At 38.6% G+C, this 24,287-nt stretch overlaps 1 protein-coding gene across 1 annotated transcript in view; it reads left to right on the plus strand.

Moving 5' to 3' along the window:
- Window positions 1-21,984, plus strand: part of VPS50 (VPS50 subunit of EARP/GARPII complex) — a 134,232-nt gene extending 112,248 nt beyond the window's left edge. Inside the window, exons 22-28 of the mRNA XM_088833270.1 lie at window positions 1,341-1,421; window positions 7,489-7,637; window positions 8,885-8,981; window positions 10,411-10,569; window positions 15,258-15,379; window positions 17,110-17,299; window positions 21,104-21,984. Of these exons, the coding sequence (XP_088689396.1) occupies window positions 1,341-1,421; window positions 7,489-7,637; window positions 8,885-8,981; window positions 10,411-10,569; window positions 15,258-15,379; window positions 17,110-17,299; window positions 21,104-21,223 (918 nt within the window). The 3' untranslated portion in view covers window positions 21,224-21,984. The remainder of the gene's footprint in view (window positions 1-1,340; window positions 1,422-7,488; window positions 7,638-8,884; window positions 8,982-10,410; window positions 10,570-15,257; window positions 15,380-17,109; window positions 17,300-21,103) is intronic.
- The last annotated feature ends 2,303 nt before the right edge of the window (window positions 21,985-24,287 follow it).

Consider the following 24,287-nt stretch of genomic DNA (forward strand, 5'->3'; position numbering starts at 1 on the left):
AGGATAAAAGTTTCTGAATCTATTTAAGCAATCATAACTTTCTTTCCTAAAGAAATATATTAATATGATGAGTTATGTTGGTTAATTTCAAAGTACTATCTTAGGCTATTAAACCAGTTTTGTATTCCCAAGACAAACACCACTTGGTCGTGAAGGAATTTGGTAATATTTTCCTGTTGTTTGTCACTAAGTCGTGTCCAGCTCTGCGATTTCATGGACTGTAGCATGCCAGGCTTCCTGTCCTTCACTGTCTTCTGGAATTTGCTCAGACTCATGTCCATTGAGTTGCTGATGCCATCCATCCATCTTATCCTCTGTCGTACCCTTCTCTTTCCTCAATATTTTCTTAAGAATTAAAAAAAAATGTGTCCATAAAGTTTATGAGTCTGTTATTAGGTTTTCTGTGATATCTTTGGCTTAGAAACCAGTGTAATATTAGTCTCATAAAACAATTAGGAAACATTCTTTTTTATATTTTCTGAGAGTCTATGTAGGGTTAGTACTTTTTAAGGGTTTTTAATAAATTTAACAATAACTGCTAAATTATTACGGAGAAGGCAATGGCAAGCCACTCCAGTACTCTTGCCTAGAAAATCCCATGGATGGAGGAGCCTGGTAGGCTGCAGTCCGTGGGGTCGCTAAGGGTCGGATATGACTGAGCGACTTCATTTTCACTTTTCACTTTCACACATTGGAGAAGGAAATGGCAACCCACTCCAGTGTTGTTGCCTGGAGAATCCCAGGGACAGGGGAGCCTGATGGGCTTCCGTCTATGGGGTCACACAGAGTCGGACACGACTGAAGTGACTTAGCAGCAGCAGCAACAGCAGCTAAATATTATATTTCTTCTAAGGTCAATTTTTATGAGTTTGTCAAGGAATTTGTCCATTTTATCTGGTTTGGTAAAATTATTGGCATAAAATTATTCATAAAATTCTCTTATTATCCTTTTAATGTTGAAGAATCTGTAGTGTTATCCGTACTCTCATTCTTGACACTGAAAATATGTATCATCTCTGTTTTGTTTTTTCTGTGTCAGTGTGACCTTTCCCATCCTTGGGTTCTTTAAGTATATGAAAATCTTTAGGCTTTGCAATTGAAAGTAGTAATCTGTGGGAAAGAAATTCTGTGAATTCTCTCCCAATAAATTGATTAGTTTGATAGATGTTAGTGTGACACATGTGTCAATAGCTCTCTTATTCCCTTGAGGGTGAAGATTTGACTTCTTTCCTTGATATTTTGGTAATTTGGTGTTTGGAAACCCTCTGAATGCTAAGAGTTAAAACATTTGCAGGGTTCTCTCAAAAGTGGTCTAACATGCTTTCCGTTGTCTTTTTCAGTTGGAATCAACAGGACTAGGTCTTAGTAGTAGTAGACTAAGAACAACTCTGAACAGGATACAGGAAAGCCTCATTGATCTGGTAAGTAATCAGTTGGAATCCATTCTTTTGGGTTATTTAAGATAGAAATTGGCCATCTAATCAACTACATGTAAATGTATTTCTATACATATGTTAATTCCTATCCACTAATTGTTCCTAGTCCACTAATTGCCTGTAGGAAGTGAGATGGAGGTTTCTTATAGCCAGATGGAGAGAGAACGCTAGTATACCCAGAAGAAGATGTTACTGGTTCTGCGTGCAGTGCAAGTTCAAGAGAAGAAAGGTTTATCTTCAGAATTAATGTCTGAGAATGACTAAAGGAGGATGCTAGACTTTGAAGAGCAGGCATGGGATTAGTGAGGAAAAGGAGAAGGAATAGTATTCAAATTAAGGTTCCGAGGCTGAGCAAGGGCTTGGAGGTGGGAACAAGCCCAGCCCATACTGACAGGTTTTTGTGATGGGCCATCTGTTTATGCCAGAGAGTTGTGTTTGTTTAAGGACCACTTTGTAAATGTCTTTAACATTTGAGATGTTTGGGCTTAATTGGCTATATAGTAGGGAGTCTTGATTCTTAACTGTCATGTGATGAAATGCATGTTTTAAAATGCTGTGTTAGCAAAACTGGGACTGATCCTCTAGAGTATTTAAGCCAACACGAGCATTTAAGAAAAAAAATTTTTTCTTAGGCTTGGTCACTCTAGCCAGAGACGTGTGTTCTTCCGTGCTTTTCTCTGCATCCGTGAATTTTCCTTTATTCCTTCACTTACCCAAATAAGCAATCACTTTTGCATAAGCTCTATATTATGAGCATATTGCTTATTGAAGTTTTTGTAATCAGTCATTCTTTTAAGCAGTACTTATTTGGAATAATTATTATATATCATGCATTACTGTAATAGTGGAAAAGTTATTAATGCACAGAGGTAATTCTCATCTTCTTGAAACTTGCATTTTACTGGGGCAGCGAGACAGATAAATATGTAAGAGTGGCAGGTCCTGATAAGTGCCAAGAAGAAAATGAAGCAGGGTTGATGGGACAGTGCTCTTCAGACAGAGATATGAAGAAAGTAAGAGAGCCATGTGTAGATACTTCATGTGAGCACCGTTTATGCAGAGGAAATAACCTGTATCTGTCTCATCCGGTCCCCTTTAAATTTGGAGATCTTTTTGCCGAGCACTTATTTTTAAAATATATATTCATATTCATAGCACTTACTTTTGTATACAGCATCTCTTCATTATATGTATATAAAGTAAACGAATAAACTTGAATCCTTGAGTTTGGTGTCACCTGGATTAACCTGGCTTGTTTTCTTGGTCTTGCTGTCCACTTAATCCTGATCTTCATTTGCAGACTCAAAGCTTGTTTGACACAGTCATCAGTTTTTTTTTTTCTGTATCTTTATTTTTGGTTTTGTGTAAAATCCATCATTGACTTTCAGCCCCATTGGCATTTATCCGTTTCAATTTTGCTTCTCCTTGTTTGACACTGAGTATAACCTTGACCTGAAGATCTTGTTTTCCAGATCTTAGCCTACAGCTGAATTATTTCTTGTCTCTGGCTGAATGCCTGATGATAGATGGGCCAAAATATGCCACTAGAGTCATTCACGCTGGTGGTTCTCTGGTAACTCTGCTAGTTACTAGCTTATGATTGTCAAGCCGCAGTTCCAGATCTGACCCTTGAGGTGGGGATTTAATGCTGTCATACAGTGTGTAATGAAATAGCATGATCCAGTAAACAGTGACCAAACTAACTGTTCTTTAAGACAAGCTGTCACCCATCTACTGATAACTATGTATCTGTAACATCTGTCAGACCAGTTCTTGATGCACTGGAGATGTTTTTCCCGGTGGTTTGTGGTTTAGTCGCTAAGTTGTGTCTGATTCTTGCAATCCAATGGACGGTAGCCCACCAGGCTCCTTTGTCCATGGGATTCTCCAGGCAAGAATACTGGTGGGTTGCTATTTCCTTCTCCAGGGGATCTTCCCGATACAGGAATCGAACCCAGGTCTTCTGCATTGCCGGCAGATGATTTACCAACTGAGCTATGAGGGAAGTCCCTAAATTGGTATAATAGTCAATTTTATAAATGCATTTTTTTTAAACCAGAGACACACACCCCTCCCTAATAAATAGATTTTTCCTTTGGTGCCTTGTCTTTTAAAGATATTTATTTGTTTATTTTTGGCTGCACTCTGGGTCTTCATTGCTGTGCACAGGCTTCCCTAGTTGTGGCCCAGAGGGGCTGCTCTTCACTGTGGTGTGTGGGCTTCTCATTGTGGTGGCTTCTCTTATTGCAGAGCACAGGCTGTAGGCTTCTGGGCTTCTGTAGTTGTGTCATGTGGGCTCAGTAGTTGTGGAATGTGGAATCTTCCTAGACCAGGGATCAGACCCATGTCCCCTGCATTGGCAGGTGGATTCTCAACCACTGGGGAAGTCCCTAAAGATCTCTTTTTTAAAGACCTTATTCTTCCCATCTCTTAAAGACTGCACCTTGGACCAGAAGCCTGTGCAGGCTCTTGTTCCCTTTCGGTTTGTAAGGAGCACTGACCTTTGACAGAGTCTCTCCGGAGTCCTGACTCCTCTGATGGATAAGACTCTACAGCAGTACACCAGAAGTTTTTCTGAAAATTCTCATTAGTTTCCAATGGTTTACATGTTAAATTGTTACTCATACTGATAAGCATTGTTGTATTATTTTTAAAAATATATTTGTCGTTTTCTCAACCTTGATCTCAGGTGTCCGTAAGCTGGTATATAAATCATCTTCATTAATTTGCATCTACACTGGCAGAGAACATTAATTTGTTTATTCTATTCAATATATTTCTTGTCTATTAAATTATAGCCTAATCAATCTGAAACCACTGGATGGAAGTAGTATTTTTTCCTTATATTTCTCCTGTGTGTTCTTTAAAACTTTAATGAGCACTTTTTGGGTAATTTTCTCCATATATATTTTTTAAGTTTTATTTGTCTTTAAGCTGTAAAAGGCAGAATCAAATCATTGTGTTCTTTAAAATGCCACCTGAAACTGTTTATCGTGTAAATTCACTGTAAACTAAGAAAATTTGTTTGACACATCAAATAAAAGTCTAAAAAAAATGGTCTAATAGTGAACAAGAAGGAAAGAGGGCTGGAGTAGGTGGTGGTGGTACCAGAAATGTGAATTTTTAGTTATCTACGTGGTGATGCTAAATTGTTTGCTTTAAGACCTTTGGCCAACTTTGAATCTTTGATAAGAAAAAAATGTATTCTGAATTGATCCAGATAAGTCCATAAATATGAATTTTCTTTGTGTTAGTACATTAATGGCAGAAAAAGCTATAAATGTAACTTGCACTGTGAGAATAAAGATGATGGTTTCATTTCTTAAAGTCTTCAAAGGGCTGTATATCCTTCCCTTACTCTACTGGTATGAGCTGAAACATGGGTCCTGTTTAGAAGCTTTTCCATTTAAGTGCGCAGTAAGCACATACCATTTGCTTATGTCATGTTGACATTTTGGTGACTTTCTTGCTCTTCTTGAACATATTTCCCCAAGTGGGTCTGTTTTGAAGGTAGACCCATCAAAATTTGTTGATGGGTTACAAGAGAAGTTTGACACTGAGAAGAGTCAAGGATGGCAGCTAACTTCTGGAGCCTGTGCCATCAGTGGCGTAGATAAGGCTAAAGGAACCACACGTTTGAGGAGGACATCAGAAGTTCAGTTTCAGATATGTTAAATACGCTAAAGATGAGAGACCGGTCAGGGCTTAAATTTAGAGCTGTTGGTATGTGGATGGCATTTAACTCTGTGAGACTGGGTGAAACTGTGTAGGGAGTAGAGTGTAACTAAGAGAAGTGTCAGGAATAAAGGCTGGAGCACGCTGGGTTCAAAGGTCGGAAGGAATATTCAGAGATGGATATTCAGAGTTGACTGTTGGACTTGGCCCTAACGAGGCCAGTGGGTACTTGGCTAACTCTTTCTTTGTGGAGTGAAGCAGACAAACGCCTGATGGGAATGAATGGGTTTGAAAGAGAGTAATAGAGTAAGAGAAGGTTCTTACCATCCTCTCCATCAGTGAAACTGAGGAGGGTCTGCTCATGCCAAGAGGCATGCCATGAACTTAAAGTACAAAGAGGGTGAAGTTGGCCCCCCCTCGGGAACTCACAATGCTGTAAGGGAGAACAACCGCTGACACACTGTGCTGTATGCCACATCTGGGCATACATGTAGATGATGGAAACACAAGTACATTTCTTGGGAGAGTGAGAAATTTACAGGAAGGAGGTGAATATGAGTTCACACTTAAACAGTGAAGTAAGAGCTAGGAAGACAAGGAGAAAAGAGCTCTAAGACAGGAGCGTCAGTAGGACAGGTATAGCAAGCAGTCCAGTGTGACCAGATCTTAGGGGTGCAGAGATCATCTGGAAACAAGACTGGCAAGGTGGTGAAGGAGTGATGTAGTGGCAACAAGTTTAGGCTTTTTCTCCATAAGGAAGGGATTGTCAGTTGAGATTTTTAAATTACGGACTGGTGTGATCACATGTCCATTTTAGAAAAATCACCTAAGTATTATTGAAAAATAAACCAGTGTGGCAAGTGGAGTAGAAACAGAAGCTAGAGGGACGATTAGGGGACTTTTAGAATGGATCTGGTCAGGAATGTCGTGGGGCCCTGGTCCTGATGAAAATGACATGAGGAAGAAGTTGTCTGTTTAGGCATGATGGAGGTGAGAAGGAAGGGGGGGTCAAGAGTGATTCTAAGGCTTTTTACTTGGACAGTCCGGTAGGTGGTGATTAAATAGCCACCAGAATTAAATCATTAAATATAATAGCCCAGGCAACCAATTGATATGAAACAGTATGAAATTTTGTGATTTGTTTGTTTTTTTGACAATAGTGGGATGATTTTTGTTCCTTTTTAGTAGAAGGAAATAAATCATGGAGCCATGACACTGATTAACTTGCCTAGTTCCCTTATCCTGATCATCCTGAGAGAAAACTCAGTTGTTCACAAAATAACTTTTAAATGCTAATTGAGTAATTAGAGATTGAAGAGAGACAGTACCTTTAGTAGAAGACAGGCTATAAAAAAAACTAAAGAATAAAACCATTTTCTAACTTGAAAGGTTTTATAATGTATTATTTCCATTTTGCTAAATTTATAAACCTATTATGCTCCCAGAGTTCTATCCATTTGATGTCTCTTTTTTTTCCATAAGGCAGATATTAAGAGATTTGTAATTATAAAATTGATTTTAAAAGTAATCTAGATTTACATTTTATACACTTCTAGCTTTGTTTATATTCAGTTTTCGTGCTATAATTTTCTTCAAGGATCTTTTAAGGCTCAGCCCACTCGTCTCTTTGGACATCCCTTTCTTTTATTTTCATCTGCCATCTTCCTGCAGATCAGTAATCTGTCTGTAGACATATATAATACAGTTGATTCTATTTCAGTTTAGAACTGCATTTTAGTCCTACCTTCTTGGGAATACACCAAGGTTCAGTTCAGTTCAGTCGCTCAGTCGTGTCCTACTCCTTGCGACCCCATGAATCACAGCACACCAGGCCTCCCTGTCCATCACCAACTCCCGGAGTTCACTCAAACTCACCTCCATCGAGTCAGTGATGCTATCCAGCCATCTCATTCTCTGTCGTCACTGTCTCCTCCCGCCCCCAATCCTTCCCAGCATCAGAGTCTTTTCCAGTGAGTCAACTCCTTGGTTAAAACTTCGATGTGAAAGAGTTGATCACACCGCAGTTTTTTGGATTTTAACAGCTTGATCCTAGTGGGGCAGGCTCTTTTTCAACATTTACAAGTTCTTAAAAGACTTCTAACTATTGTCTCTATGAAATATTTGTCACTTTGTAAGGATTTCTTGTTTGACCACATTTAGAAAAATAGTATATGAAGTTGGGTCATTTTCCTTTAGTATAAAAAGGAAAGTTCTAGTAAGGAACTATAAAAGGAGGGAAAAAGAACTGAAATTGAGTGTAATTAACATATGCCTGAGAGCATTTTAATTATAGCTCCAGTTTTGTAACATCGTGTGGCTTATTGCTATTAGATTTGCTATTCCAGGCTGTGTGTGTGTATGTGCGTTTTATTTTCAGGAAGTTTCAGCTGATCCCGCTGCCACACTCACAGCAGCAGAAGAGAGAAAGGAGAAGGTACCGAGTCCTCACCTGAGTCACCTAGTGATTTTGACCTCTGGGGACACATTGTATGGGTTGGCGGAAAGAGTGGTCGCCACAGAATCCTTGTAAGTTATTAAAAGCAGTTGCTTTGCCATTAAATATTTAAGAAAGGTGATAAAAGTAAGCATCATAGTCTATATTACTTAAATTACTCAGTATTTCTGAGACATATGTCCTAAGATAGAGTCCCAGTCGATTTTTAAAATTGCATGGTTGATTTTTAGGTGTATAAATTGAAGAAGGAAAATCTTTTAAGGTTTGTTCTTTGGCAGCATGGTCCTTGCTTTAAGTGACTTCAGAGAAACATAGCAGTAGTATGCTGCTACTGTTGTTTAGTCGCTTAGTTGTGTCCGGACTCTTTGTGACCGCATGGACTATAGCCCACCAGGCTTCTCTATCCAGGGGTTTCTCCAGGCAAGAATACTGGAGTGGATTGCCATTTTCTTCTCCAGGGGATCTTCCTAACCCAGCGATCGAACCTGTGTCTCATGCTTTGGCAGGTGGATTCTCTACTGCTAAGCCGCCAAGGAAGCTCATGTTATAGTATAGTTCCCATTGAATTATGATTTTAGAGAAACTGTAGTTACACTGTCAGCTTAGTATTAAATGTAGTCGATCCTTGACCTTTGTAAATAATCAAGTTCTTTAGTAAAATTAAACGTATAACTTCTTCCATAACATGGGGGCATGACTGAGAAACTGAGCATACAGTCAGACAGAATACTCTGAGTTTTTGTGTGTATAACAAAAGGTAGGGAAAAACAGAATAACTGCCAGCAGTCTTCCGGCTGAGTGACTCCCATTCATGCACAACCAGCCTTCGACCCTGAAGTTCATGTGTATGCCTCAGCCAAGTTCCAGTTTATTTCATGTTACGAATGTTTGGGTTATTTTTGAAAAGCACCAGGCATTAAATCTGTGAATTCATGGGTCTGTTATGTGTAATTTACATGGGACCTTTGAAAGAAATCCTTTCAAAAAATACCATTGTATTCTTTTTTGTATCTTTTGCATTGTCAGTGCTCATATCTTAAACATGCAAAGCAGCATAACTGTATACCTTGTAGTAACCAGCTTAGCTCCCTTGAAGTCACGCGTCTTTCACATCAGCTCACATTCAGAGATAACTCAACATTAATTTTTGTGTGAGTTGTAAATGAGTGTGTCAAGTGGCCGTGCACAGTCGTTCTTTAAAATGGAAAGTAACTTTGTTAAACTTTTGGTCGGAGATCTTAAAGATTAGTTACACAGACATATTGACAGGCTCTAAATCCTGTGTTCGTTTACACGGTGGGTTATTCGTTCCCTTTAGGGTATTCTTGGCTGAACAGTTCGAGTTCCTTCAGCCTCATCTGGATGCTGTGATGCCTGCAGTCAAAAAACCCTTTCTTCAGCAGTTTTATTCTCAGGTCAGACACGTCTGGTATATCCTTTCGACTGTGAGCAAGATAAGACTGTCACGTGCTGTTTATTTTAGTTTTTTATTTTTTGCTAATGATCAGTGTCTCAACTTCAGGAGAGCTGGATTAGAATATTTGTTTATTCATTCATGAATTCCTGTATTAACTAGATGCTTATTGAACTCCTCATATAACTTTTAGTCTCGTGAGAGAGCCAGTTCAAATTGTATTACACACAAACACAGGGAAAATAGGCAGCCAGTGGGAATTTGCTGTATGACTCGGGGAACTCAAAATGGGGCTCTGTGACCCCCTAGATGGATGGGGTGGGAGGTGGGAGGGAGGCTCGATAGGGAGGGGGCATATGTATACCTGTGGCTGATATTTGCAGATGTTTGGCAGAAACCAACACAATATTGTAATTATCCTTCAATTAAAGATAAAGGGAAAAAAACCTATTACAATAAACTATAGTTCTGGGAAAGAAACAGTGGTAGGGTATTTAACCTTGACTAGAGGTGGGGCGGGTATAATTGGCAGAGAAATGCTGTCTTAAGGAAGTGATGTTTAAACTGGACTGAAGAGAAAGAGTCAGGAGTATATATATACTTTTTAAAATCTGTGTTTTTGATATAATTTCATTGTAGGTTTATATAATTTAATTTTTATTTTTAAACATTTTACAGTTTTTTTTATATTAGAGGATAATTGCTTTACAATGTTGCGTTGGTTTCTGTCATACAACAACACAAATCACCCATAAAGGGTATATTTCGATGGAGGCAGTGGCTTATATGAAGACCCCACAGGTGAGAGAGAGGCATGGTGGAGCTGAGGAAGATGCAGATTCTTAGACACGGGGAAAGGGATGGTGATGAGAAAGATGGCTGGAGCGAGTAAGCTGAAGTTACGTGACATCCAGCGCTCCCAGCCGGGAGCTGGACTTTGTTCCAAGGGTACTGAGAAGCTGCTGGAGGATTTGAAAGAGGTGATGAGTAGCACAGTGAGGTGTGTGTCTTGGAAAGAGAACTTTGGGGGTGGTGTGAAGAATGGACTTCAGATGGCAAACCTAGAGATAGGAGACCAACTTGAAGACTTTTGGACTACTTCAGGTAAGAAGTGATCGGATCTTGAGTTGCAGTGTGAGAATGGGAATGGAAATGGAGAAAAGCAAAAGAATTTGAGAAATACGTGCTCATCTCCATGAAAATCTGTAGTTTTACTGTTGTATCGTCAGTGGACTGAAGCATATTGAATGTCTCAAAATTACATTTTGAGCAAGATCTTTGCCCACAAGTTAAAGTATTTTTATAATTTATATCTCCAAATGTATAGTGTTTTATTTTCAGATAAGATGTGTACTAGAAATGGGGGAAAATAGTTTTTATAAATTTGATACTTTGAGAAAAAGTTTGTTTTTCTGTGAAATTTATTTCAGACGGTCTCAACGGCCAGTGAACTACGCAAACCAATTTACTGGATTGTAGCTGGTAAAGCCATTGATTATGAACAGATGCTGCTCCTAATGGCTAATGTGAAATGGGATGTAAAAGAAATTATGTCACAGCACAACATATATGTAGATACACTGTTAAAGGCAAGTATTCTGGGAAACACCTTTGTTAAAGATGTTTATAGTATGGAACTATTCCTGTAATTGCAGTCACTCTAAAGTCATGAGATCATGGTTTTTACCGTATTCGAGCATTCTTGTAATATTAAAGCTCCTGAGTTAGATTTGGATTTCCTTCCAAATTTTGAGTTCTTTTAGACCCAAGAATACTTTGTAGATTTTGTCTTTGCTCACAAATTTCCCATTTTGAGTTAGAGTTTGATTAATGTGTCTTGGCTGCCTTTCATATTACATAATCTCAATAGCCATGGCTGTAGTGACAAGAAGACATTTCTATAGTTGTATTTATATTCATTGGCAAGAGATCATACTCCTGGCTATTCTAGTTGGTTTTTCCCAGAAATCACCTTAACTTTCGCTATGTATCATGCAAACACTGTTGTGTTTAATGACTTCCATTTATAAGTTTTCTGAAAAGAAGTGTAGTTGTTTTTTTTTTCATTTACGTATCAGAGATATTTATAAATCATTTGACATGTGTCGAACACTGATCTAGCTGCTAGCAATATAGTCAGTTGTGAATTAAGGAGCTTAATGTGCCATCAGGGTATTTATATGCTAGAGCAGGGATAATGCAGGGATAACAGTAAAGAGATACATAATATATAACGTGTCAGGTAGTAAATAGTCTTGTGAAAAAGTAACCAGCAGAAAAGAGGGATAGAGTGGCAGAGTGTGGTAGGGGAGGAATACCATATATTTCCTTGTGGTCAAAGGACTCCATGCTAGTAAAGTCATGCTCAAAATTCTCCAAGCCAGGCTTTAGCAGTATGTGAACCGTGAACTTCCAGATGTTCAAGCAGGTTTTAGAAAAGGCAGAGGAACCAGAGATCAAATTGCCAACATCCGCTGGATCATGGAGAAAGCAAGAGAGTTCCAGAAAAACATCTATTTCTGCTTCATAGACTATGCCAAAGCCTTTGACTGTGTGGATCACAATAAACTGTGGAACATTCTGAAAGAGATGGGAATACCAGACCACCTGACCTGCCTGTTGAGAAACCTGTATGCAGGTCAGGAAGCAACAGTTAGAACTGGACATGGAACAACAGACTGGTTCCAAATAGGAAAAGGAGTCCGTCAAGGTTGTATATTGTCACCCTGCTTATTTAACTTATATGCAGAGTACATCATGAGGAAGGCTGGGCTGGAAGAAGCACAAGCTGGAATCAAGATTGCCAGGAGAAATATCAATAACCTCAGATATGAAGATGACACCAGCCTTACGGCCAAAAGTGAAGAGGAACTCAAAAGCCTCTTGATGAAAGTGAAAGAGGAGAGTGAAAAGGTTGGCTTGAAGTTCAGCCAGCTTGAACATTCAGAACGAAGATCATGGCATCTGGTCCCATCACTTCATGGGAAATAGATGGGGAAACAGTGGAAACAGTGTCAGACTTTATTTTTTTGGGCTCCAAAATCACTGCAGATGCTGATTGCAGCCATGAAATTAAAAGACGCTTACTCCTTGGAAGGAAAGTTATGACCAACCTAGATAGTATGTTAAAAAGCAGAGACATTACTTTGCCAGCCAAGGTCCGTCTAATCAAGGGTATGGTTTTTCCCGTGGTCATGTATGGATGTGAGAGTTGGACTATGAAGAAAGCTGATCGCCGAAGAATTGATGCTTTTGAACTGTGGTGCTGGAGAAGACTCTTGAGAATCCCTTGGACTGCAAGAAGATCCAACCAGTCCATTCTAAAGGAGATCAATCCTGGGCGTTCATTGGAAGGACTGATGCTAAAGCTGAAACTCCAATACTTTGGCCACCTCATGCGAAGACCTACTCACTGGAACAGAGTCTGATGCTAGGAAGGATTGGGGGCGGGAGGAGAAGGGGACGACAGAGAATGAGATGGCTGGATGGCATCACCGACTCGATGGACATGAGTTTGGGTGAACTCCGGGAGTTGGTGATGGACAGGGAGGCCTGGCGTGCTGTGATTCATGGGGTCACAAAGAGTCGGACGACGATTGAGCGACTGAACTGAACTGAAAGAAGGACTCAGAGTGATAATGAGAGGCTTGAAGGAAGTGAGGCAGTGAACTATGAGCATGTCGGAGGTGAGGAAAGAGCAATTGAGAAAAGGAAAACAGCTTTCAGAAAACTGTTACTCTTCAGATTTGTCAGCGAAAAGAAAGTTGGCCCTTTCTGGCTCCTATTTATCTCATTTGCACTAACATTCTTACCTGCTTCATCCAAGGCAATAAATAATAGCCTGGAATACTTGAGAACCAGTCAACAAACCTAGAGATCAAAGCAGAGATAGCAGCTGGATTCATCTGGGGTGCCAACTCGCAGCGCATCTAGTACCGTTCTGGAGGGCCGGGTTGAGGACTTGGAGACTGTCCTCAGAGTCAAGGAACTAAGGGTGCTAAGATCAGTTAAAAGTGTCCAGGTGTTAGCACAACATCTGCACATGCTTGATAATTGCCACCCTGGAAGGACTTTGATTTCTTGAGCACCCGGGAGACTTCAGCTAGGAATTTTAATTTGGAATATAAAAGATAAATGTAATTTATAATCACACTTTTTTGAACAGTTCTATTTTTGAAAAGTTGATTCTGTTTTTTATGACCTGCTAATTATAGTACTTGGGCTTCCTTAAGGTGGCTCAGCAGTAAAGAATCCACCTGTCAATGCAAGAGACTTGGCTTCCCTAGGTGGGAAGATCCCCTGGAGGAGGAAATTGGCAACCCACTCCAGTATTCTTACCTGGAGAATCCTATAGACAGAGGAGGCTGGTGGGCTATAATCCATTGGGTTGCAAAGAGTTGGACACAACTTAGCACTGAACAACAACAATTACAGTACTTATGGAGATGCAAGAAAAGAGAGACTTCTGCCCTCAGTGAATACACACACACACACACACACATTAGAAAGAGGCTACTTGCTTCAATAGTCTTAATTTCAAGAAATATTATAAGAAAGAGCCAGTGTTACTCAGATTATTAACCTGAACTCAAGTTTCAGCAGTTTAAGGCTATCTCAGAAGGGAACTTGTGTGATGAATTTTGTTCTTTTTGTTACTTTCCCAAGTCCAAACCTCTAGGTAAAAGCAGTCTGCATTTGTTGTCCCAAATGGATCATAAGTAAAATGAAATAATTTTATTATTCATTTAACAATAAGCATTGTTGAAGATTGGATTTAGCAATGAGTAGAATGGCATTTTATATAATAAGCATATAAATTTATCTTTAAAATATTAATAAAAAGTATTGTGACTTTTAAAATCTAAAGCAGCTTTTACTGTGGTGAAGCATAAATCTGGTAGCAAATACTACTGGTTCTGCTAGATTCATGAAATGCAAAAAGAGGAATAGCAATTACTTATTTACTTTGATTTCCAAAAGTAAGCTTAATGGACTGAAGACCCACTTATTTCTCATAAATAATTAAAAGCTGTTAACTGTCAAAGAATAAGTCATCAAAAAAACTGTGATCTAGGAAGCAGCGAAGGATAACACAACCATCATGTAATAGTAGCTTCACTGGTGATGATCAGTTTAGATTTTTTCCAACCTGTGTGTTATTTGCACACATTGTCAGTCTTGACTTGTTACGTATTGCATGGCTTCTTTATTGAGGAAACTAAAGAGAAAAATAGTGTTTTAAGGGCTGTTAAACTTATTTGAACTGTATTATAAAGAAAGAATCAACAGCATTTACTTTTGTTAATGAACATACTTAGATGATAATAGTCCAGAGAAATCAGAAATATAAATTTACTGAAGGGTGAGCCATCTGCTGTTTTCATGTTGTTGGAATTGTCTAAATTATATATGTTTTTATTTTTAGGAGAGTAGTATCATAAAAAGTACTGATGAGTAATGAAAATGTTCAGTTTTTCTATAGGTAATGAGATAATATGCAGTTTTTTTGGTGCTGAAAATTTACAGCTGTTATGACTTGAATCTTTCAGTATGTAATCATTTATTGATACTTACTTTAAAAGAATGTTTAGGAAAGAGAATAATTTATCAGCCTGCTCTCTAAGGAGTACAGCTACAAATTACAAATAGTTTGAGTTGAAAGCTCATTAAAACATTTTTTAAAAATCTGGGTCTCTTGAAGATATTTTTAAAGATGCATTAGTTATTAAGCCTTTTTAATCCATACTGACAGTCACAGAAAAGAGATGTAGAAACATTTGAATATTGTTTAATCGGTTAATGGCACTTGCTTCCTTTGAGAAGAAATTTAGTGTACTCTATATTACAACATGAAGGCAATGGCAAGCCACTCCAGTACTCTTGCCTAGAAAATCCCATGGACGGAGGAGCCTGGTAGGCTGCAGTCCGTGGAGTCGCTAAGGGTCAGACACGACTGAGCGACTTCACTTTCACTTTCACACATTGGAGAAGGAAATGGCAACCCACTCCAGTGTTCTTGCCTGGAGAATCCCAGGGATGGGGGAGCCTGGTGGGCTTCCATCTATGGGGTCACACAGAGTCGGACACGACTGAGGTGACTTAGTAGCAGCAGCAGTAGCAGCAGACAATTTCATATACTTCACAGTGAGTCCAAATTATCTTGGGCATTATCTCTCTTTGTTTTACTTGATTTCATTCTGAGTCTTTTAGTCTTTTTTTGCCTCTAAGATGGGAAAGCATTATAATTGTGTTCACATATGGCTATGCTTTTTCTTAGGAATTTGAGCAGTTTAACATGCGGTTAAATGAAGTTTCTAAGAGAGTTCGGATACCCTTGCCCGTGTCTAATATACTTTGGGAACATTGTATACGCCTGGCTAATAGAACTATTGTGGAAGGGTAAGTTTTCCATGAAAGCATATCTGATTCTTCAGTCATAATATATGAGTAACATTATGTGTTATCACCAACAGATGCAGAGAACAGATAAGAGATAGTGATAAATGGCAGACAGTCTCATAATAATTCAGAGACGGTCGATCCTGCTGTGCTCCTTTTTTTCTTTCTGATGACCTAGAATCAGCCAGTCAGAGTGAGCAATATAGCATCTAATGGTTATCTGAAAGTTAAACTGTTATTACCAAATATAATTATGCTGATGATTATTATGCATCCTGTTCATTGATTACTGTTTGTCATTTATTGGACCAAGCCCGTCACAGGATTCTGTCACCAAATCCTAACATAAACTCTCTTTGATAGTACTGATCTCTGCTTTGTCAACAGAAAGATAGCCTCGCCTCAGAAAATCAAGGCTACAGAGGTTAAGTAACTTGTCCAGGTTCACCCAGTCTTTGAAATGCAGAGAAGGCTTAATGTCTCCTAATTTCCTCATGGCAAAATCAGTCCTCAAAACCACTATATCACTGCTTATAATATCATTATTATATCCTTGTAAACCATATAAATCTTTCATATGTTGAGTTTACAGATCAAAAGTAATTTTCCCACTTACCCAGGGGTCATGTTTACTCTGTCCATAACATCGGGAACACAAATAAGAATTAGTAATACATTTAAAATATACCTGGAAAGCAAGCTTCTATTTCAAAGACCATTCACAGTGATCTAGAATGGCACATCAGTTGAATTTTCACACTGTCATTCATCTGAGTTCTCTTCAGTTCTTATTTGTTACGGAAAAGAATGTGTCAGAAAGTGGAAGGTGACCATGACAAGCTGACAGCAGCCTTGGCATTTTGCATTGACGTCAGCAAAGCTGTAAATTCCGAGATGTCTCTGTGTCAGCAGTCATGACTGGGTTTGACTGTTAATAAATTTGTTTAATAGTAGAATAGGGACAAACAAATATTATATGTTTCAATGTAAACACTTTATTAAAAAAAAAAAGCTTTATCACTTTAAATAATATAAACTAGTCTTCTTGCAGATTTTCTTAGGGAAAGTACCTCATCTCCTCCGATTGAATTCTCCACATTTTGTGTGATTGAAGGAATGAGACTCAATAAAATTGTACTGTTAGGGTTAACAAATATATTCTTATTACTACTAATCCACCTTAGAACAAGCAGTTTTTTAGTAGTTTTGGGTCTCAGAAATAAGTCTATAAAAGTGTTTTATCATGAGAAATATATATATATACTTTCTATGCTTCTGTTTCTTAGGTTTGCTGAATGTTTATTGGAAAGTTATTTCATTTGTTTTCTTTGCATTGAGTAGTTATATTGAACAGTCTTATGAAGCTAAGATTACTGGAGAATGTTCATAGCTTAATTTCATAAATAATTCTTGGCAGCCAGATTAACTTGAATGTCAGTTTAACTTTCTTACAGATGAGTATGTTAATTGATTTTGCAGAACTCTGGCCTGTATTACAGCAATGAACCTTAGAAGTTGCTTGATCTCTTTGCTTTGCAAAGGAGAAAACTGAGGCCCAGATAAGTAAAATGATTGCTGAGTGACAGGGCCCAAACGCAACACAGTCCTTCTGACTCAACACTTATAGCATTTCAGCAAATGTGGGTTAGAGAAGAGTTTAATAAGTGCCTAAAGGTTTCTTTTCCTAACCATCCCATCACTTGTGTTTTTCTTATTATTGTGTATCTTAGATACGCCAATGTCAAGAAGTGTAGTAATGAGGGTCGTGCCTTGATGCAGTTGGATTTTCAGCAGTTTTTAATGAAACTTGAAAAGCTAACTGATATTAGACCCATTCCGGATAAAGAATTTGTGGAAACTTATATTAAAGCGTACTACCTAACTGAGAATGACATGGAACGCTGGATCAAAGAGCACAGGGTGAGAGCTGAGAAGCAGTTAATTAAATTTTTATTCCTCCTCTTTTGTGTTGTTCTTGTGTGGTATGTTAGATAATTCAAAATCATATGGATGAAACAAACTTTTTTTTTTTAATAGCATGGACTACTTAGGCCAGTTCTTTACCATATTCACATTGTGTCTGTGTAATGCTCTTTGCCTCATCAGATTCTTTTGAGACTTTGTGAACTATAACAGTAATTAGCTGGAAAAACAGTTTGAACTTTATGTGTTTGTCCTGCAACTGTGTTGTAGGAAAAGAGCTGAAATTGGTATACTTCAGGACAAAGACATGAACATTGAAATGATTCTCAAGCTAAAGTCTATATGTAACTTTTAGAAAGCTGGAGTGGATTGCCATTAGAATACTGAAGTGCATTACCATTTCCTTCTCCAGTGGATCTTCTGACTGAGGGATTGAACCACGTCTTTTGCATCTCTTGCATTGGCAGGCAGGTTCTTTACCACAGCCGCCACCCGGGATGGTATCACCAACTCGATGGACATGCGTTTGAGCAAGCTCCAGGAGTTGGTGATGGACAGGGAAGCCTGGCATGTTGCAGTCCATGGGCTCTCAAAGAGTTGGACATGACTGAGCAGCTGAACTGAACTGAATTGATATACAACTTAAACCTTCTTGTAGCCATCAGCAGTGATGCTCTGAACACACTGACATGTAGTCGTGATGACTGGATATTTGTTGTTCAGTCGCTCAGTCGTGTCCGACTCTGTGACCCCGTGGACTGTAGCCCGCCAGGCTCCTCTGTCCATGGGATTCTCCAGGCAAGAATACTGGAGTGGGTTGTCATTTCCTTCTCCAGGGGATCTTCGCAACGCATTGATCGAACCCTCGTCTCTTGCATTGGCAAGCAGATTCTTTACCATTGAGCCACCAGTGAAGCCTAATGATTGAATATACTAATACTTACTATTTAAATAACTCAATTTAACTTCATCCTACATTAGATTTTACCTTAAGGGTAGATAAAATTGTTTTTCTTTTGTGTGAGTGTATAGATATGCAGGGAAAAATACTACATGTAATAAGTGTTAAGAGTCTGAATTTTTGACACAGTTCAAGTCAACATTTATCACCAGGGAATGCTCAATACGAGGAGCTTTTTGATGTGATTGTTATGTCATTTGTCTAGTTAGGCAGTATGCGAAGATGGATTTAATGAAAATATGGGAAGTGTTAAAATCTTTACTGAATCCTATTCCATCAGTCACTGTAGCATCCACATGCTATAAACATCATAGGTAAAAGTTATGCTTTTATTTCATCTGACTGGATAAGGAAGTAAGGAATTATTCACATTTATCAGGCACATCCTTTCTAGGTTCAGCACTTTAGAAAAAGGAAGTGCGGTTTAGTCTGGACCATTACCCTGAATTTTGTGTTGATGTGCCCATCCACCATAGGGCAGTTTCAGGTCTCTGACAGCAAAATAGAAACGTACATCTTTTCGGTGATTTTGACCAGTTAACCAGAACTGGGAGATGTCAGCACTTTTTGTCTCACTGACCTCTGTCATTTGAGGAACAAGATGCTAGATCAGATGCAGATGAACTGCTGAATGTGGCTAGAATCCATTTCACAACTTAAGCTGTTAACACTTTGGAGTTGGTATTGAGGAAGGGATTTGGGACAAGCAGCTGAGGAGGAAAAGCCCAACTCATAGAGATCCACTATTTGATGTAAGAAAGATGCCCATTTTAGGGTTTCTTCTTTTGATACAGTGGGCTAACATTTTTTATTGTTGTTGTTCAGTCTCTGAGTCGTGTTTAACTCTTTGTGACCCCATGAACTGCAGCACACTAGCTTTCCCCATCCTTCACTATCTCCCAGAGTTTGCTCAAACTTATGTCCATTGAGTCAGTAATGCCATCCAACCATCTCATCCTCTGTCATCCCCTTCTCCTACCTTAAATCTTTCTCAGCATCAGGGTCTTTTCCAGTGAGTCATTTCTTCACATCAGGTGGCCAAAGTATTGGAGCTTCAACTTCAGCATCAGTCCTTCCAATGGGTATTCAGGACTGACTTCCTTTAGGATTGACTGGTTTGATCTTCTTGCAGTCCAAAGGACTCTCAAGAGTCTTCTCCAGCACCACAGTTTGAAAGCATCAATTTTTTAGCATTCAGCCTTCATCATGGTCCAACTCTCATATCTGTACGTGACTACTGGCAAACTCACATGGACTTTTGTCAGCAAAATGATGTCTCTGCTGTTTAATACGCTGTCTGAGTTTGTCCAGAGGCCTGGCGTGCTGTGATTCATGGGGTCGCAAAGAGTCGGACACGACTGAGCGACTGAACTGAACTCAAGTTTGTCATAGCTGAGTGTTTCGGAAGAGATTTACTCACTGATATTTGTAATACAGTGAAATTTTCCTTGCAGCAGAGATTGCCCTGTTTTCTAGAGCTCTTTCCACAATGCCTGGTATGGTGCCTGGTACTTTCTAAATGTTGAGTGACCACTTGAAAGAGTTCACCAGGTATTGACAGGTGCTCTCAGAGATCAGACACACAAACTGAGCAGTTTGCTGAACTCTTAAAATGAACTCTATCCTGTATTTTGAAGTTGTACTATCTTTAATGTTGTCTCCAGTGAAGACATGTTCTTTTCTCTTTAGATGATAGAACACAGCTCTTTCCCTTGCTGAGCTCTTGGTCTTAATTCTCCAGAACCAAATCAAGATGCAGCACTTTCTGATGAGTCCTGTTCATCATGCTCATCCTGACAACTTATCTGAAATCCAGGAACTAAATCAATTTGTACAGCAAAAAAAAATAGTTGACCATCAGACAACATGGATTTGAACTGTACAGGTCCACTTATATGCAGTTTTCTTCAATAGTGAATACCTACATTATCCTCAGTTGGTTAAATTCTTTAATATGGAGGAGCATCGGATAAGGAGGGCCAACTATAAATTGTATGCAAGTTTTCCACTGTGTGGAAAGCACCCCTAATCCCTGGGTTGTTCACGGGTTAGCTGTGGCTTCCGTTTTACTTTCTAGCTACCGTTAAGATACAAGGGTTTAAGAACCAATAACTTTCTGATCTTTGTTATTACCTTATTCATTTGTTGTATCTCAGAAGAGTTGTTCTGTGTTTGGAGATTTTTTTTTTCTTTTTATCTCAAATGTGCAAAATGTGCAGTGCTAGAAGCTGCTTACTTAGTAGCATTTTATTGTGTGTATATAAATTTTTGAAATGTCAGTGTATTTTGACAGCTTGATGACAAAGACCATCACAGAAGGAGGCATAGCGCGTGCTCTTAAGAGTAGTAAGCACTGGCACGTCACGTGCCGTATGAAGGCTTCCCTGGCTCAGCGGGAAAGAATCTGCCTGACAGTGCAGGAGATGCAGGTTCGGTCCCTGGGTCGGGAAGAGCCCCTGGAAAGGGAAATGGCAACCCACTCCAGTATTCTTGCCTGGAGAATTCCGTGGGCAGAGGAGCCTGGTGAACTACAGTCCATGGGGCCGCTAAGAGTCAGACACAACTAGTGACTGAGCATGAATGCATGCACGTGCCGTATTAGAAAGATCCTGGTGGTTCTTCTTTCAAATTCACGCTGTAGATACTCTTATTCCCTTGTTACAACTCTGTAACCAGTTTGTTTTCCATGTCTCAGTTATAATTTCCACTGCTTTTCACTGATTGGTGGTGCTCGGTAATTACCCTCTGAGTCCTGATTATCTGTCTGCCTGTTCTTTTTCTGCGTTGATCACACATATTTGTATCAGTGTACTAAATTTGAATCTTCTTTTTTTGAGCAGGAGTATTCAACAAAGCAGCTGACCAACCTGGTAAATGTTTGCCTGGGATCCCATATCAATAAGAAAGCGAGACAGAAACTCCTCTCAGCTATAGATGATATAGACAGACCCAAAAGATAATGAACACAGTTCTGTTTCCTCAGTGGCATTGATGGTCTCTCAGCGCACATGACATGAAGGCCAATGTTTCATGCACTGCTGACAGATGTCCTAAGAAAACTTTGTGCATGCTCTTTCCAGCTGGAAAGTGGAAAACACTGAAGTTTCTGTGGTGTTTGCAAATGATTTTTATATGCCGTGATCTCAGCTCTTCAGTTTTTGGTCTCATTTGTTGTATTCCTTTCTTGAAATGATATTGCCTCATTATAACTATTGTTACATGACTACAGGTATCCATTTTACTGAAGAATGTACTCTAAGTATATGATCAGAAGGAACAGTGACAGTACACTCACGGGTGGTTTCAGAGAATGAATTTATGTTGGCATTTTACTACCCTCTAAATTTAGTTCTTAATAAGTGTAATATGAGAGGGTTAATGTGTAATGTCTCTTAATTATGAACACTGCATGACAGTTGAAAAGTACATGTAAGCTAAATAGTTGAAGAATCAGTATGCTCTCTGTGTTTTTAAATGTCAACATTTGTGTTAATGACACAGTGATCATAAATGATGAAATTTAATAAATACTATACTCAAACGATCAAATGAGACTGCATTTTGGTATTTTTTCATAGAAAACAGATTGCATGCAACTGTAATGGAATTCCTTTTTTTAAAAAAAAAAACCGTGTTCTAATTTGAATGGTCTTGTACCCTGAAATCAGTGTGAGAAGTAATTTAATTGGGTAAGCCTCTTCAGTGCCTGAGTGGGAGGCAGAATCTTGATTGTGGGACTTCCTTCTTCCTTCCCTCCCTTTTTTTCTTTTTAAATAATGGATTTTTTTTTTTTTTTTCTGTAAGCTTTGTTCTCTTTAAATTTAACTTTTGTCTTACAACAGCAAAACCTGGCTTAGGTGATTCAGGTTAGTCAGGCATAAGTGTAGGATCATATGTTCGCCATTCTTAAGTATCTGCTTTGTATCACAGATACAGTGTCAGCTAGTGATAAACTTTGGAACTAAGTTAGTTTTTAGTAACTGTGTACTGTTACTCTGAAACTTCTTTGAACCTAAGGATCTTCTACCATCATATATGACATAAAAATCAATTGCCTATGCACTCCTGCCAGCTGTCTGCTAAGAAATTTTTTGCATATTCTTTCTGACTGGGGAGTAGAAGCAGCTTGTTGGTGTTGGTCCAGGATGACTTGATATGACCTGTAACATTGCTCTCTCACAGAATCCTGAGGCATGAGAAAAAGGCCGTGTGTCCTGTGAGTCTTTGCAAGCTGAGTTGCTGAAGTAAAAGGCACAGCATGGCATGTGTTCAAGCTCAGAGGTGACAGAGAGATGATTGCCACTCAGTGTTCATTGGTCCCTGCAGACACCTGTAACTGGCAGAAGATGACACGAAACACTTGGAGAATATGTCGGTGTGAGGGGAGTTAGTGTGAATCTGTATCATGCATTTTTCATTTTCCATCTCTCACTTCCCTGTTCATTTGCTGTCAAATTATATTGACAGTAAATCTTCCCTCTTGTGAAAGGTATGAACGTGGTGCCATTCACACACTGCAGAATGATCTCCTTGTGGAACTAGACTGTGTACTTGGAAGGTGGGTCCTGCAGGTGACCGTTATCTCTGCAGCCGCTTGTAGGAAGCAAATATGAGATAAGCTTAGTCCTTGTGTTTAAATGCCATATTCAGCTGGGCACATAAAGAGCTAATCAGTCTCATTTCTCAGTTGATTAGGCCCTGCTTACTTCTTAGTTTTCACATAGACTTTATAGCTGGTTTTCTTTCATTTCTACTTTAGTTCACTTTAGATTGTATGATCAGCAGCTATCTGCCCAATAGGGTGTTTTCCTGGGTGATAACAATAGATACAGGAGAATTATTTATCTTGCTGGAGACAGCCATATCAGTTGGAGAGCCCTTTTGGCTCACCTATACTTGCCTTTCCCCATCTTCAAAATAAAAGTGCTACATCTTTGTGATACTTTTTAAGAAAATTATTGTATTTGTTTTTTCATTAAAAGGTAGCTTAATAAGTGTAAATGACTTTAATAACAAGATATTTTAATCTTTAAATTACTTTAAATTATGAGAGTTACCAGACAGTTCTCAAATATATTATTATAATGATATTGAATTATAACCATATAACATTTTATGAAACTAATTTTTTTCTTGATATTTTAAAAACTTTATTTTGCATTGGGGTATAGCTAGTTAGTGATGTTGAGACAGTTTCGGGTGAACAGCGAAGGGACTCAGCCACACACATCCATGTATCCATTCTCCTCCAAACTCCCCTCCCAGCCAGTCTTATGAAACTGATTTTAAGATAAATAGAATTGAAAAGCTTGAGAATGTAAATGGAATTATACATGTTCTAGAAACTTCACTTTTATAAAATATTTAGTGTCTAAGTATTCCTCAACTGGTATTTTGTATGAACGTGTGCTGTAGAATTCAAGATTTTAAATTGATATGAGAGCCTGGTAAAGAATCCCCTGAGAAAGAATGATGATTTCTACAAATACTTTGTCTCCTATTAAAAAACACCAGGGAGATACATAGCAATTCAAGTGAACTAGTTTGCTTCAGTTTATAAAACCTATAGAGATCTTATAAGATCTCTTTGACTAATAGTAAGCTCACTTATTCAACTTATAAAATGAAATTGAATTTTCTTGAAGTCAGGACCATATGGTATTTTATCATATCTTTAAGCAGAATTTCCTTTGAAATTTTCTATTCAGCTGAGTGCTAAAGTGAAAGTTTAAGTTGAAATAGCTTTTTCTTTACCCACTCACTGAAATAAAAAGTCTTGTAATTCAGTTCACTTTGAAAACATAGTTATCTTTTCAAATGAAAAAGTATGCCTGAAGGTGAAATATAAGTTGTGCTGAGAGCAAAAAGAAGTGGTCCAGGGGAAAAATATTTCTATTTTATATTTACTATTTGGGGTAATTATAAGGCAGGCTTAGTGGTTAACAAAGTGATATATAATGCTGGACACAAGAACATTATTAATACTCTGGTGTGTTCTTTGTAAATGTTAAGACTGGTGCAGCT

Source organism: Moschus berezovskii, chromosome 3 (genome assembly GCF_049115385.1).
Source record: "Moschus berezovskii isolate FMDL1 chromosome 3, NW_MosBer_1.0, whole genome shotgun sequence".
In the NCBI taxonomy this organism is placed as follows: domain Eukaryota; kingdom Metazoa; phylum Chordata; class Mammalia; order Artiodactyla; family Moschidae; genus Moschus; species Moschus berezovskii.